General features: G+C 41.6%; 1 protein-coding gene across 2 annotated transcripts in view; it reads left to right on the forward strand.

The window, feature by feature from the left end:
• The window catches only part of Wdr76 (WD repeat domain 76), a 36,987-nt gene that overhangs the window by 12,494 nt on the left and 8,626 nt on the right, over positions 1-15,867 (forward strand). For both annotated transcript variants that reach the window (XM_036184852.1, XM_036184853.1), the window contains 7 exons: positions 582-705; positions 2,257-2,358; positions 2,453-2,496; positions 5,170-5,323; positions 8,999-9,154; positions 13,101-13,318; positions 14,295-14,447. In XM_036184852.1, the coding sequence (XP_036040745.1) occupies positions 582-705; positions 2,257-2,358; positions 2,453-2,496; positions 5,170-5,323; positions 8,999-9,154; positions 13,101-13,318; positions 14,295-14,447 (951 nt within the window). The remainder of the gene's footprint in view (positions 1-581; positions 706-2,256; positions 2,359-2,452; positions 2,497-5,169; positions 5,324-8,998; positions 9,155-13,100; positions 13,319-14,294; positions 14,448-15,867) is intronic.

A 15,867-nucleotide genomic window follows, 5' to 3' on the forward strand; every position in this document is an offset into this window, starting at 1 on the left:
GACCTGTGGGCACTGTATGCATGTGGTTCACAAACACACACACACAACACACACACACACACACACACACACACACACAACACACACATACCACACACGTCACACACACACACACACACACACACAACACACACATACCACACACATCACACACACACACACACACACACACACACACACACACACACACACAAAGCCAGTGCAGCTATGTCTCTTTACCTATGCAGTGTATGACTATGCCTAATAGTACACATTCCTAAATGTTTGTTCCTTAAATTAAAATTTCTAAGTATAGCACCTGAGAGATGGCTGAATGGTCAAGAGCATATACTGCTCCTCTTGGAGGCCTGGGCTTGGCTCCTGGCATCCACAGCAGTGACTCATTGGCACCCGTAACTCTAATTCCAGGTGATTGGATGCCCTCTGGCCTCTTTGGGCACCAGGCACACACCTGGTGCACATCATCTCACACATGCACACCTACATAGACATAAAAATAAATTTAATAAAGTCTTTAACAAGTTACTAATTACATTTTACCATTCAGTGGGAAAGCATGAGTATTTCCTCTCCTCTATTAGAAAGAGGCCTAAGAAGAAAGAAAATGAGATTGGCTGTCGAAGGTCCATGCGATTGTTGAAAGTAGACCCTTTGGGAGTTCCCTTGCCAGCAGTTCCAGCACCCCCTACATTGGAAGAAGAAAATGTAAGAAAAAGTGCAAATACAGTGCAAATACTGAAACACTTAAAGTATTTGAAACCAGACTGATGGGTTTTTTGTTATGTTTCACTTGTATTAATTTAATACTTGGATATTGTATGACTTAATACGACTTCAGAGTTGAGTTGTTAACACTGGGTAATACTCTGCGTTTCTACAGGAAATTGTGGAGTTGTGGGTAAATTACTTGTTCTTTGTGAGCTTCAGTTTCTACATTAAAAAAACTGGTATATGGATCACATGTGTAATCTCAGTGTTTGGGAGGCTAAGACAGGAAGATTGTCACAAATTTGAGGAGAGTTACATATTTGAGGCTACCTGAGCTAGATAGTAAGAGTGTGTCTAGAATAAAAAGAAAAGGAAATATCGAAAGAATATTGTAAGGGTGAAATTAAATAGAATCCATAAACTTCTTTATGTAGCATTTAATACTGTGTAATATATGATCAAATTTTGAGGATTGGACTGGGGAGTTGGCTCAGTGGGTGAAATGCTTGCTGTACAAATAGTGCCTGAGTTTGAATCCCCAGAACCCATGTAAAGCTGGGTATGGCCCTGTGCACTTAATCCCCTAGTGAGATGGGCAGCTGAGACTAGAGAACTCTGGAAAGTGGTGGGCAGCTGGCCTGGTGTACGCAGCGGCAAACAGTAGAGACCCTGTTTTAAAACAAGATGAGGACCACCGACCTGTGCACGTGTGATATGTGTGTGCATCCACATTCACATGAACATACATGTTATGCACATACATCACACATACACAAAATGACAAAATGAAAATGAAGAGGATTCCTTGATAGAGTTGTTTTTTTTTTTTTTTTTTTAAAGATTTATTTATTCTGTACACAGAAGAGGGCGCCAGATCTCATTGCAGATGGTTGTGAGCCACCATGTGGTTGACTGGGAATTGAACTCAGGACCTCTGGAAGAGCAGTTGGTGCTCTTAACCTCTGAGCCATCTCTCCAGCCCCCAATAGAGCTTTCTTTAAAAACAGGTACTCATGTAGCCTAGGCTGGCCTTGAACTTCCTATGTAGTTCAGGGTGACCTTGAATTTCTGATCCTGCTTCCACCTTCCCAGTGCTGAGATTAGAGGTATAATCCACCTAGCTGCTTTGTGTCATGCTTCCTAGGCTAGCGTTCTGCCAAGTGAGATACATCTCAGACTTTGGCATGAATTTTGAGACTTTTTGTCTGGGGATATCATTATGTAACTGAAGCTGGCCTGAAACTCATGATCCCCCTGCCTCAGCCTCCTGAGTGCTGGGATTACAGGTGGGTACCACCATGCACCGTTTTGAGCAGCCAACCATTTTTATTTCTAAACAAGCCCTTGTGTCAAGGACTGACCTTCAATAGATCGCAGCGAGGGAGCCACTCTGCCACGTACGAAACCCGACCCAGCCAACCATTTCTAAATGCCTACAATGTGCCACTGTTGTTGATTATTGAAAGTAGTGAAAATGAGGACCAGAACCCTGGCGCTTCTCAGTTTATGTTCTAGGACAAACGACCTTCTGCCTTTTCTTTTTGATAGCCTTTGTTACCCCCTGGACCCTTAGAAATGGTTCCTGAAAACCAGGATGACAGCAATGAACTGTTCAAAGCATCTTTGAGGACATGGGCCGAGATGAGCAAGGTATCCCTTGGGAGGCTTTCACAGCTTTTAGAATCACCTAAGGAAATTTCTGTGTGTATATGAACTTAGTCCTTGGTCTTTTCCAATGTTGCAGGCAAGTAAGGAGAGGACCAGGGAGGGACTATCTAGCATTAAAAGGTAAGTTAAAATTCCTTGCCTTTGTTTTATTTTTGACCTTTGTTTTGTACTTTTTGAGATGCTAGCAGTATAAAAGCTATAGTATAGGGGCTGGAGAGATGGCTCAGAGGTTAAGAGCACCGACTGCTCTTCCAGAGGTCCTGAGTTCAATTCCCAGCAACCACATGGTGGCTCACAACCATCTGTAATGAGATCTGGCGCCATCCTCTGGTGTGCTTAAAGACAGAGCACTCATATACATAAAATACATGAGTAAATGTTGTATAGGACTTTTTAAAAAAGCTATAATATATATTTTATACTATTAGAGGAAACCTTGAAAGTAGTGGAAAAAAAATCATCCATTCCTATGTTTCTATGCCAGCGGTGTTAAGGGTTAAACTAAAGCTTTAAGTATGCTAGGCAAGTGCTCTACCACTGAGCTATGTCTCTAGCCCTATGTTTTAGACATATATATTATATTATTTATTTACTTTTCTCAAAACAGAGTTTCACTGCATATTCAGGCTGGCCTCAAACTCACAGAGACCGCCTTGCCTCTGCCTCCTGAGTGCTGGGATTAAAGGCATGCACTACCATATCTGGCTTTCTATATTTTAATACACTTATTTTTATGTGTATGAATGTTTTGCCTACATGTACATGAGGGTAGTGCATGTGCCTGGGTGCCTACAGAGACCGGAAGAGGGCACTGAATCCCTTGGAACTGATTGTAAGCTGCCATGGGGGTGCTAGGAACTGAACCTGGGTCCTCTGGAAGAGTAGCAAGTGCTCTTAACCATTGAGTCATCTCTCCAGCCCCCTGTATTGAGGTGAAGTATCCCCAAGTTGTTCAGGCCACTTTAAACTCCTTCTGTAGCCTAGTGTTTTAGTTTAATCTCCCACTGCTGTGGGGAAATGCTCTGAGAAAGGTAATTCAAGGAAGACAAGGTGTATTTGGCTCACAGTTCCAGGTTAGTCTCTCACTGTGACAATTTCCAGGTGGCAGGAGCTGGAAACAGCTGGTCACAGTCTAGAGCAAAACAGTTAATGTATGCATGCTGTGTGCAGCTTGGTTTCTTCATTCTTTGTTGTTGTTTTTTTTCTCGAGACAGGGTTTCTCTGCATTTCCCTGGCTGTCCTGGAACTTGTTCAGTAGACTAGGTTGGTTTGGAACTCAGAGATCTGCCTGCCTCTGCCTCTGCCTCCCTAGTTAGTGCTAGGATTAAAGGCATGCACCACCACTGCCTCACTTTCTTTCTTTTTTTGTGGGGGGAGGTTTTCAAGACAGGGTTTTTTTGTGTAGCTTTGCGTCTTTCCTGGATCTCGCTCAGTAGACCAGGCTGGCCTGGAGCTCACGAGATCCGCCTGGCTCTGCCTCCCAGTGCTGGGATTAAAGGCGTGCGCCACCACCGCCCGGCTATTGTCGCAGATAAACAAGGTGTGGGTTTTTTGTTTTTTTCAGAGCTGAGGATCAAACCCAGGGCCTTACGCTCCCACTTTCTTTTAGGTATTTCAAAAAAGTATGTTGGCTCTCCATTCTTTTTTAATTAATTATTATTATTATTATTATTATTATTGTTATTGTTATTATTATTATTTGAGACAGGGTCTCACTATATAGACCAGGCTGGTCTTGGACTCACAGAGATCTGCCTGCCTCTGCCTTGAGAGTGTTGGGATTAAAAGGGTACATCACCATACCCTGCCTATTCTCCACTTTTACACAGTTCTGGCTTCTCTGCCTAGGGAATAGTGCCAACTACATTGGGTGGATCTTGCATCAATTAACTAATCAATATAATTCTTCATACACATGCCCCCAGGCCAACTGGGTCTTAGTCTGTTTTCACAAGTGTCAAGTTGAAAATTAAAATGACAGCCTGCATGCTGTCAGGCTTTGATTTGCAACCCTCATTTTTAAGTTGCTAAGATTACAGGCCTTCCGTAGTAGGCCTAGCCTGACACAGGGTAGAAACGACTTGATCTCTCACCCTTAACATTGTTTGGCAGATAGTACATATTCAGTGTTGAACAAATGGATTCACATTTTACTTATGTTCTAATGCACACACACACACACACACACACACACACACACACACACATACACACATATGGATATGGTTTCAGATTGTGCCTTTTTTCTTGGGTATTTGCATATTTATTAGAGCACTTCTACCCATTTGGTGTTTGGAGTTTCTGTTTAGGCGTGTGTGTATGTGTGTAAGTGCATACATAAAAGTAGACTGTTTTTTTAGGTTTCCTGACATGGGACTAATGAGTCAAACAGTGGGGACATCCTTACGGTTTTTATTATGCACTATTAAATTGTTTTTTTACAAATCTGTTCTTACAAATCTGTAAATATCTATGAACTCATATGAAGTATGTGTGCCAGCAGTATGTGTGCACAGAGAGCACACTCCTCTGTGGCTGCTCCTGCTAAGCCACATCCCCAGCCCAGTCATGTCATGCTTTAACTCTGGCCTCCTAAGTTTTGGTATCATCGTTAATATTCTCAGAAGTAATTTTATAATTGGAAAATGATAACCTCGATGTATTTGGCTTCTTTGGTCACTAGGAAGTTGGGTATTGCCAGAATTCACTAGTTGTGCTTTTTCTTTTTCGAGTTATGTTTTACTTGATTGACTACTGAGATTGTTTTTATCTTTAACTTACCAATTTTTGTAGCTACAAAGCCAGTTTAAGTGGGATGGTCATCAGTGAGGCCACTGTTCGTAAAGTGACCGCAGGTGCGGTCTCCTCTGTGGCCCTCCATCCATCTGAAGTGAGGACCTTGGTAGCAGCTGGGGCCAAGTCTGGACAAATTGGACTTTGGGATTTGGTAAGCTGACACTGCCTTTTGGGAGATGATGTAAAGTCTGCCTGAAGGAACTGTCTTAAAGAAGATAGCCTGGAACATTTATTTATAAATGTTGCTGAGATTTCTAGTTGTGTGCTTTATGATTCCAAATTTTAGAAATCTGGCAGAATTTAAATTTGTTTTATAGAACTAACATTTTTAGCTTGAATATCTTTAGCCATCTGGACATAAATTATCTGGCAGAAGACATTAATGTATATGTGAAAAAATTTGCATATGAAAAGTCTAAGTTTTAAATTATGTTCAAAATAGGGTCTGCTATGATTTAATGTTATGTCTTCTCCATATTCATGTTGTTTTGTTGTTGGTTTACTTATTTATTTATTTATTTATTTTTGAGACAATTATGTAGACCGGGCAGGCCTTGAAATCACTGAACTCAACCTGCCTGTGCTTCCCAAGTTCCAGGATTAAAGGTGTGACACCTAAAAGTTCTTTTTTTTTTTTTTTTTTTTTTACATTTATGTTATTTTTATTTTTAATTTAAAAATTTATGTCTGTGAGTTTTTGTTTTTGTTTTTCTTTCTTTCTCCCTCCCTTCCTCCCTCTCTCTTTCTTTCTTTCTTTTTTTTTTTTTTTTTTTTGGTTTTTTTGAGACTGGGTTTCTCTGTGTAGCTTTGCGCTTTTCCTGGAACTTGCTTTAGAGACCAGGCTGGCCTCGAACTCACAGAGACCCACCTGGCTCTGCCTCCTGACTGCTGGGATTAAAGGCATGTGCCACTACCGCCTGGTTTGTCTGTTTTTTTTAATGTATGCCTGTGCACTATGTTACATGCCTGATGCCCAGAGAAGCCAGAAAAGGGTGTTGGATCCCCTGGGACTGGAGTTACAGACTCTTGTGAGCTGACATGTGGTGCTGGGAATTGACCTGAATCCTCTGGAAGAGCTCTTAATCACTGAGTCATCTCTCTAGCCTGTTTAACTTTTTAAATTGTGTGTGTGTGTGTGTGTGTGTGTGTGTGTGTGTGTGTGTGTGTTAAGGTGTTTGTCCACAGTGCATGTATGGAGGTCAGAGACAACCTGCTGTGATAGGTTTCTGTTGTCAACAGAGCTACATCCTCAGCACCTTTTTGTTTGTGTATTTATAATTTTGTTGTTGTTATTGTATAGCTAAGTTGGTAGAGTATTTGCTCAGCATGCAGGAAGCTCTGGGTTTATTCTCTAGCTCTTCAGGGAAAAAATATTTCAGAATGGAAAAGCTTGATGAAAGAGTTGTTGATCACGGGACTCAGCTGTTTAGAGTCCTTGCTGTTCTTTCAGAGTTCCCAGGTTCTGTTCCCAGCACCCACAGGGCAGCTCACAACCATCTGTCACTCCAGTTCCAGGGGAGTCAATGCCTTCTTCTGGCCTCTTCATGTACCAGACATTCATGTATACATAAAATAAAATTATAAGGATTTTTTGTTTTGTTATTTTAGACGGGTCTCTATGTAGTCCTTACATGTCCTGAAACTTGGCTGTGTTGATCAGGCTGACCTTGACCTCATAGAGATCCACCTGCCTCTGCCTCCCTAGTCCTGGGATTGAAGGCATGCCCACCATGCCTGGCTCTAAAATAAATCTTAAAATTAAAAAAAAAAAAAAAAAATTGATGATCAAGGCCAGGCATGGTGGCTCACACCTTTAATTCCAACACTTGGGAGGTAGGGATAGGTGGATCTGTGAGTTCAAGTCCAGCTTGGTCTACTTATTCAGTTCCAGCCCATTCAGGGCTACATAGAGAGACCTGGTCTGAGAAAAACAAGAACAAAACAACAACAAAAAAAATCGCTGCTCAGAACTGAAGTATCTTTTTTATAATTTCTGTAGATGATGTATTGCCTGAGTGTATGTCTTTTTTTAAGTGGCATTATAATTTTATGTGTATGAGTGTTTTGCCTGCTTATATGTTTTAGTGACAAGCACCTTTACCTGCTGAGTCATCTTTATCCCATACTTTGTATTTTTACATTTTTCCCCTTCTTTTTCCTCTCTCCAACTTTTCCCATTTCCCCCCTGCTCTCTCAAATTCATGGCCTCTATTTCTTTAATTGTTGTTACATATATATGCATATCTCTTCTTAATATAATCCACTCAGTTCTTTTTCTTTTGGCTTTTTTGAGACAGGGTTTCTCTGTGTAGTTTTGGTACCTGTCCTGTGTTTCCCTTTGTAGCCCAGGCTGGCCTTGAACTCACAGAGATCTGACTGGCTCTGCCTCCCGAGTGCTGGGATTAAAGGCGTGTGCCACCACTGCCCAGCTCATTCAGTCCTTATAATGTTATTTTTATGTATATGATTTCAGAGATGACCACTTGGTATTGAATAAACCATACTTTTTTTTTTTTTTTAAGATTTATTTTATTGTGTATACAGTGTTCTGCCTGCATGTATGCCTGTAGGTCAGAAGAGGGTGCCATATCTTATTACAGATGGTTGAGCTACCATGTGTTTGCTGAGAATTGAACTCAGGACCTCTGGAAGAGCAGCCAGTGCTCTTAACCCCTGAGCCATCTCTCCAGCCCCTAAACCATACTTTTATATTAAATTTTTTTTACATTTTATTTTTGTTTTACATCTATGGGTGTTTTGCCTGCCTGTATGTGTGTGCACCAGGTGCATTCCTGAAAGAGGGCAGCAGATTTCCTTGGCATTAGAGTTACAGGTGGTTATATGTTGTCATGTAGGTGCTAGGGATCCAACTCAGGTTCTCTGCAAGAGCAGCAAATGGTTTTAACTGCTGAGCCAACTCTCCAGAAGGTTTTGTTTTGTTTTGTTTTGTTTTTCGTTTTTTTTGAGGGGAGGTCTTGCTGTGTTTCCTGGAATAGCCTTAAACAACACCCCCACAATATCCCTCCGTTCAGGTGATTCTCCTTTCTCAACCTCCTGAGTAGCTGTGATCATAGGTGCATGCCATCTCAACTGGCAGATGCAGAGTTTTTGTTGCCTCTGTTAAGAAGCGAGTTTGATAGTTGCCCAAAGCTGGACATGTGAAATTAATATGGCTGGGTATGGTTAAACTGAATATGAGGAAACAAAAATTCCACTAAGTTGTTGATTCTGGGCCTGTGAGATGCTCAGAGGGTAAAGATGCTTGCCTGGTGACCTGAATTCATGTGAAAGGAGAGAGCTGACTACTGCAATGTGTCCTCTGACTTATACATGTGTGTCACGGTCTCCATATGGGTGTGTTCTACACACATACACATGTTCTCAAAAGGTTCTGGTTGTCTGGGAGGAGCGAAGTTAGACTGAAGACTCAGTGTAATTCCTAGGATAATGTTAATACTTTAGTGATATGAAGACACGGCAGCCATTACTACTTCTCATATATATAATGTTAATACTTTAGTGATATGAAGACACGGCAGCCATTACTACTTCTCATATATATAATGTTAATACTTTAGTGATATGAAGACATGGCAGCCATTACTACTTCTCATATATATAATGTTAATACTTTAGTGATATGAAGACACGGCAGCCATTACTACTTCTCATATATATAATGTTAATACTTTAGTGATATGAAGACACGGCAGCCATTACTACTTCTCATATATATAATGTTAATACTTTAGTGATATGAAGACACGGCAGCCATTACTACTTCTCACTAGTTTTGTCTTTTCTCTCGCCTCCGGCTTTCTTCCAGACCCGGGATTGTGAAGATCAGATATATGTTTTTTATGCCCACAGTCAGCCTGTTAGCTGTCTTTACTTCTCACCCACCAATCCAGCCCACCTACTGTCACTGAGCTACGATGGCACACTGCGATGTGGGGACTTTTCCAGTGGCATTTTTGAAGAGGTAAATGTTAATGTGTTTACAATCTGACATCAGATGATATTCTGGAATATTTCTTAAATGGTACACTTGATTCCTGTATCAGTCAGATTGAGAGAAGTTTGTTGTGCACGTTAGGGACTAAGTTCAATCCTTAGACAGTCTATTATCAATTGTTTTTGACCTTCATAAGTTATTCAACGCCTGTGCCTCCATTTCCTTAGCCATGAAATGGCATAGTCTTACAGAGTTGTCATGAAAATTAAATTGAATTAGTGTGAATAAATTAATTATGTTTTGTTTGTTTGTTTGTTTATTTTTGAGGTAGGGTATCACTAAGAAGCCTGGTCTGGCTTTGAACTGATTGGTGATCCTCCATCCTCTGCCTCCAGAATGTCTGTGACTATAGTATGGGCACATGCCACTGTATTCTTGTTATATAATTGTTTTATTTGTGGAAAAGAAAGCTTTTGAGTAAAAGTACTGAACTGTTTCTAGGCTTGAGCCTTGTGCATATTGATTTTGGGAAGAATATTAGAATATATTTTTGTTTATGGACATTCATTACATTATGTGTACTCCAAACCTTCGGTCTATACCACAATATATAAACTATGTAAAATAAAATAGAATTTTCTATAGTCTTCCAGCTAAGATTTAACTTTCTTTTTGTGTGTGTGTGCATGCTAGGGATTGAATTCAGAGCTAAGGAACATGCTTGATAAGAGTTCTACTACTGGGCTGGAGAGATGGCTCAGAGGTTAAAAGCACCGACTGTTCTTCCAGAGGTCCTGAGTTCAATTCCCAGCAACCACATGGTGGCTCACAACCATCTGTAATGAGATCTGGCGCCCTCTTCTGTGTACATAATAAATAAATCTTTTAAAAAAAAAAAGAGTTCTACTACTGAGCCAAACCCCATTTTAAAAAAGTCTCATACACAGTAGCTGACCCGACACTCCTTATGTAGCCAAGACTAACCTCAAGCTTCTGATCCTCTTGCTTCCCTCTCTCAAATGCTGAGATTATGTAGGTATGCACCATGATGCCCGGTTGATGCAGTCTTTAGGATCAAACCCAGGGATTTATGCATCCTGGTAAATACTCTGCCAACTGAGCTCCATTCCACCATCCACCTCTCTCCCACCACACGTAGATGGTAAAGAGATTAGCTCAGTTGTTTTGACCCAGCAAAGTCATCAGAATGGACTACAGGTATTAGTGATATTGTGTTCTCTGGCAAGAAACAGACACCAGAAGGGTTTTATTTTTAACCATCTCTTGAGGATAAGGCCTTTCAGATGGAATATATGCTGTTTGAGACCACTTGAAGTCTGGAGGTTTAGCTCAGTGATAGAGTGCTTACCTAACATGCATATAACCGTGTTTGATTTCCAACATGGCAGAAAAGGAAAAAATAGGGCTGGAGAGGTGGCTCACAACCATCTGTAATGAGATCTGGTGACTTCTTCTTGCCTGTAGTCATACATGCTGTATACATAATAAATAAAAAAATCTTTAAGGAAAGGAAAAACATAAAGAATGATTGAAGGAATCTGGGTGCTTAGACTTTTGTTGTTTGTTTTGTTTTTGAGATAGGATCTTTCTATATAGTCCTGGCTGTCCTGCAGGAACTCACTATGTAGACCATCCTGGCCTGGCCTCAAACTCACAGAGATCTACCGTCTCTGCCTCTCTGAATGCTGGGATTAAAATCTTGCAGTACCTGTTTTTAAAAACATGTTAATTTTGGGGCTGAGAGAGATAGTTCTTGTTAAAGTGCTTAATGTACAACTAGGAAGACCTGAGTTCAGTCCCCAGAACCCTTATAAACTGCTCTGCAGGGGCTGGAGAGACGGTTCGGTGGTTGTACAAGCAGAGTACTTGCTGCTTTTCTAGAGACCTACATGGAGGCTTAAACCGGGAGATTTGATGCCCTTTTCTGATGACCTTGGACACCAGATGTGCATGTGGTATATCCATCCATACATACCCGCATACATGAAATAAAAATAAATCTCTTTTCTTATTTATTTATTTATTTATCTGTTTATTTATTTATTTATTCATTTATTTTGAGATAAAATAGATAATCTTTAAAAAACCAAACCAAACCCCTCTGTCTATGATGGCATACACTTACAATCTCAGTGCCAGAGAGGCAGAGCCATGCACATAGATCCCTGGGCCTTGGTATCCAGTCAGCCCAGCCTTCTTGATGCGCTGCAGGCAAATGAGAGACTGTGTGAGGAATGACAGAAGCACAGCAGTTGAAAAAAGTATTCGAAAGCCGGACAGTGGTGGTGCACGCTTGTAATCCCTGTGCTTGGGAGGCAGAGGCAGGCGGATCAATGTGAGTTCGAGGCCAGCCTGGGCTACAGAGTGAGTTCCAGGAAAGGCTCCAAAGCTACATAGAGAAACCCTGTCTAAATAAATAAATAAATAAGGATTCAGAAACATTTATTCTAGTAACTATTGTAATATGGAGTGACTGCTGCTTCCGGTCCATTTTCACTAAATTTCTAAATTGTCTTTTTTTTTTTTTTAAGATTTATTTATTTTTTTATTATGTATACAGCATGTGTGGCTGCAGGCCAGAAGAGGGCACCAGATCTCATTACAGATGGTTGTGAGCCACCATATGATTGCTGGGAATTGAACTCAGGACCTCTGGAAGAGCAGCCAGTGCTCTTAACCTCTGAGCCATCTCTCCAGCCCCTCTAAATTGTCTTTTTTACAGGTCTTCGTTGGTTTTTTTCTTTTAATTAAAGAATGAAGTAGTTAGGTTCAAATTTGTTTTTTTGAGCTAGAGCCTTGTCATATAACGTAGGTGACCTGGACTTGTGATGTCCCTGTCTCAGACTTCAAGTGCTCGGATGAAAGGCTCACACTTCTAGGTCCAGTTTGCCATGGCCAACACAATTGTAGCAAACAACTTATCTTTTAGTGAAATTAGAATTGAAACTAAATTTTATTTTTCTTCTTTTTTGGTGTTTGTAACTCTGGCTGTCCTGGAACTCACTATGTAGACCAAGCTGGCCCAACTTATAGAGATCCACCTGCCTCTGCTTCCCAAGTGAGGTGTGAGCTACCATGTCAGATTTGAAAATTAAACATTTTGATCTGTGATAGGAATGTAGCTCAGTTGTTAGAGTGCCTGCCTAGTAGTCCCTAGGCCTCGAGTCCAATCCTCAGTACCACACAAGCTGGTGTAGTGGCACATGCTTATAATTTGAGCACCTGGGAGGGTGACAAGTCCTGTAGTTATATATCTCGAGTTTGAGTCCAGCCTGGCTTACTGGGGGACCATGTTTCAAAAAACAAACAAAACAAAAGAAATTTAATCTGTTTTTAATCTTCTATCAACAGTAGTTATAATTAAACATCCAGTCATATATCTTGGACTTCACTTGGATGCAAAACTACTCCTGTTAAAATAAAATTTTGGGCTAAATGGTGGTGACGCACACCTTTGCTAGAGGCAGGAGGATCTCTGTGAGTTCAAGGCCAGCCTGGTCTACAAAGTGAATTCCAGGACAGCTAGGGCCACACAGAGAAACCCTGTCCCAAAAAAAGGTAATTTTCAGTTAGCTAGAATTCAGAGCCAGTTCTTTTTCTGGTAAGTTTCACGGAGTAGATTTGGAACTGGGGGTTTTCAGGTTTGGGTTGTAGCTTTGATGTGGATTAACTGGCCATTTGATTTAGGCAAGCATCATTAGTTCCAGGCCAGCCTTGGCTACATGTCAGTCATTGCCGCCCCGTTTTGGGGTGGTCTGGTCTTGTGCTGCCGGAGCACTTCTCTACCTCCTGCTGGAGTGGGGTGCTGGAAGTACAGATGTGTAGCACCTCACCCACCTTTTGCTCAGGGTTCCAGGGATTGAACTCAGATGTCGGCGTGTGTGGTTAACACTGACCCACTGAGCCTCCTCCCCAGCCTCAGGGTTGTAACAGGATTGTTGCTTCTCCCCAGGTATATAGAAACGAGGGAAGCAGCCCCTCCTCCTTCGACTTCCTGGCAGAAGATGCTTCCACTCTGCTAATGGGACACTGGGATGGACATCTGTCACTGGTTGATAGACGGACACCTGGGACTTCCTATGAGAAATTTTTTAATTCTTCTTTGGGAAAAATAAGAACTGTGCATGTCCACCCAGTATCCAGGCAGTATTTTATCACCGCAGGATTGAGGTATGTTTGTTTTTTTTTCTTTGAGGCAGGGTCCTACTTGTTATCCGAGGCTGGGACTATAGATGTTTATTACCGTGCCAGGCTTGAGTTATGCTCTTCAAACACTGTTAGGATTTAATCCTTTTAATGTCACGAGCATGTGATTTAGTTTAGTTTCTCAGACATTTGACCTTCTTTATTTCCTTTCTTTTCTTTTTTTAAATTTCGAGACAGGGTCTCACTCTGTAGTCCTGGCTGGCCTAAAATTTGGTTTAATAAATGGAGAAACTGTTCAAAAAAGCATGTGTGTCCCTCTAGCACTGCATGTGTTTGCTTCTACTTTTAGGAGAAAAAAACTTAAAATTGTAATAAATAGAAAACTTGTATGTGACCTAGAACTTGGCGGCTCATGTTACTTAGTTTCTTGGAGTTTTTTTTTTTTTTTTGGAGACAGGGTAGCTATGGCTGTCCTAGAACTCACTCTGTAGACCAGGCTGGCTTTGAACTCAGAGAGATCCACTTGCCTCTGCCTCCTGAGTGTGAGGACAAAGGCATGCGCCACCACCGCCCAGCACTTGGAAATATTGAAAACCTACTGGAAATAGTCTCTGTGTCTGAGGTAACATAGATCTTCTGTATCTTGGAATTTTTCCAGTATTTATTTTCCTATGCCAGTCACTGTCTGTAAAGTTATAGATTAGAGGGTTTTGTCTTAAAAGTTCTTAATGTAGGCCGGGCGGTAGTGGCGCATGCCTTTAATCCCAGCACTCGGGAGGCAGAGGCAGGCGGATCTCTGTGAGTTCGAGGCTAGCCTGGTCTACCAAGTGAGTTCCAGGAAAGGCGCAAAGCTACACAGAGAAATCCTGTCTCAAAAAAAAAAAGAAAAAAAAAAGTTCTTAATGTAGTAGGTGTCTGAGTGTGTAACTTAGGCTTAGAGTGAGCCTACTCTGTGGGCTCACTACATGGGCTGCACTGATAATTTCTCTTTCTGCCCCAGGGACGTTCATGTTTATGATGCAAGGCACCTGAATGCCAAGAGAAGCCAGCCTTTGATCTCTTTGACTGAACACTCCAAGAGCATTGCCTCTGCATACTTTTCACCCGTCACTGGTAACAGAGTGGTGACCACTTGTGCTGACTGTAAGCTGAGGTAAACTCAGAAGACAGAACCATGTTTCGGGGAATCCGTTTAGAGACTGCGGCTATGGTGTTTGTAAACTAGAAGTTTTGGTTACTGCTGTTGCTATGGACTCACTAGTGTTACTGTTATAGGCCCTCCCTCTCTCCTCTCCCCCTTTCCTGTGTACCTCCCTTTCTCCCACCCCTTTTCCTCTCTCCCAGGACTCACTGAGTATTCCAGGATGACCTTGAACTTGCCATCCTCCTGGTTTGACCTGAGTACTGGGATGACTGGTGTGTTCCACCGTGTCAGTTAAGAGATGCTCGCTATGTTAGTTATTTATTTTGGCACTCTTACCCCCGAGGAACACGTCCCGAACACGACAAATCCACAGAAGAGCTGTTTATTAATATAGGATAGGAAGAGATGTGACAGGCCTGTGTGAAGCACACACGTGAGTGAGGAGAGGAGAGAAAAGAAGAGAGAAGAGGAGAGAGGAGAAGAGAGAGACCTGTGCAAAATGGCACCGGCTTTTTAAAGAGTGGGCTGCGCATGTGTACAGGACCGCATGTGGCTACTCCATGCGTGCGCGTAGATTGAATGGCCGTGCGCGCTTTACGCAACTATGTAAAGCTACGGAGTCCTAGCCATGCGAGATGTTCTCACCCGGAAATGGCTATTTTGAACCGGAAATAACTAGGCGGTCCGCCAGGAAAGCCCGACCATGTGGACATGTTGTGATTTCCTATCAGCTCTACTTTACAAGTGTGTTAAATGGAAATTGCAGAGACCCAGACTTCAGGCATGTAGAAAACAGAAAAAAATATGATGCTTCTGCACAAGATAATAGGTGTGGTTTTAGATTTCTAGCATTGACCTTTTTAGCTACTTCCCCAAAACTGAAAAAATGTCAAGTTAAACATGAAGCACTTGGGAGGCAGAGGCAGGTGGATCTCTGTGAGTTCAAGGCCAGCTTGGTCTACAAAGCACGTTCCAGGACAGCTTCCAAAGCTACAGAGAAACCCTGTCTTGAAAACCCCCCCCCAAAAAAAAAAAAAAAAAAACCAAAAAAAAAAAAAGAAAAGAAACATGAAGAGCCTTTCGTAGTCCTGTTTTTTGACAGGTAGAGGCAGGCAGATCCCTTGAGCATAGATGGGCAATATAGTGAGACCCCCATCTCTAGAGAAAAGATGTAGAGACAGTTAATGAAACTTTAGGGGTAAATGATTCTGTTCTCTTTGAGAATACTTAATTTTGTTTCAAATTTGCAAGCTCTTTAGGAGTTAGAATTCATCTATTGAATGTATCCCATGGTCAGGAATGGCAAACATGTGATCTGCAGTGCCCAGTTAGTGTCTAGCAGGGATGTGAGCATCACCAGGAGATGATGTGAGGTTTATCATGGCAACTCAGGTCCCCTTCCTACCACATAGTTTCCTTTGTGTTGGCA

This window comes from Onychomys torridus, chromosome 4 (genome assembly GCF_903995425.1).
Source record: "Onychomys torridus chromosome 4, mOncTor1.1, whole genome shotgun sequence".
Classification (NCBI taxonomy): Eukaryota; Metazoa; Chordata; class Mammalia; order Rodentia; family Cricetidae; genus Onychomys; species Onychomys torridus.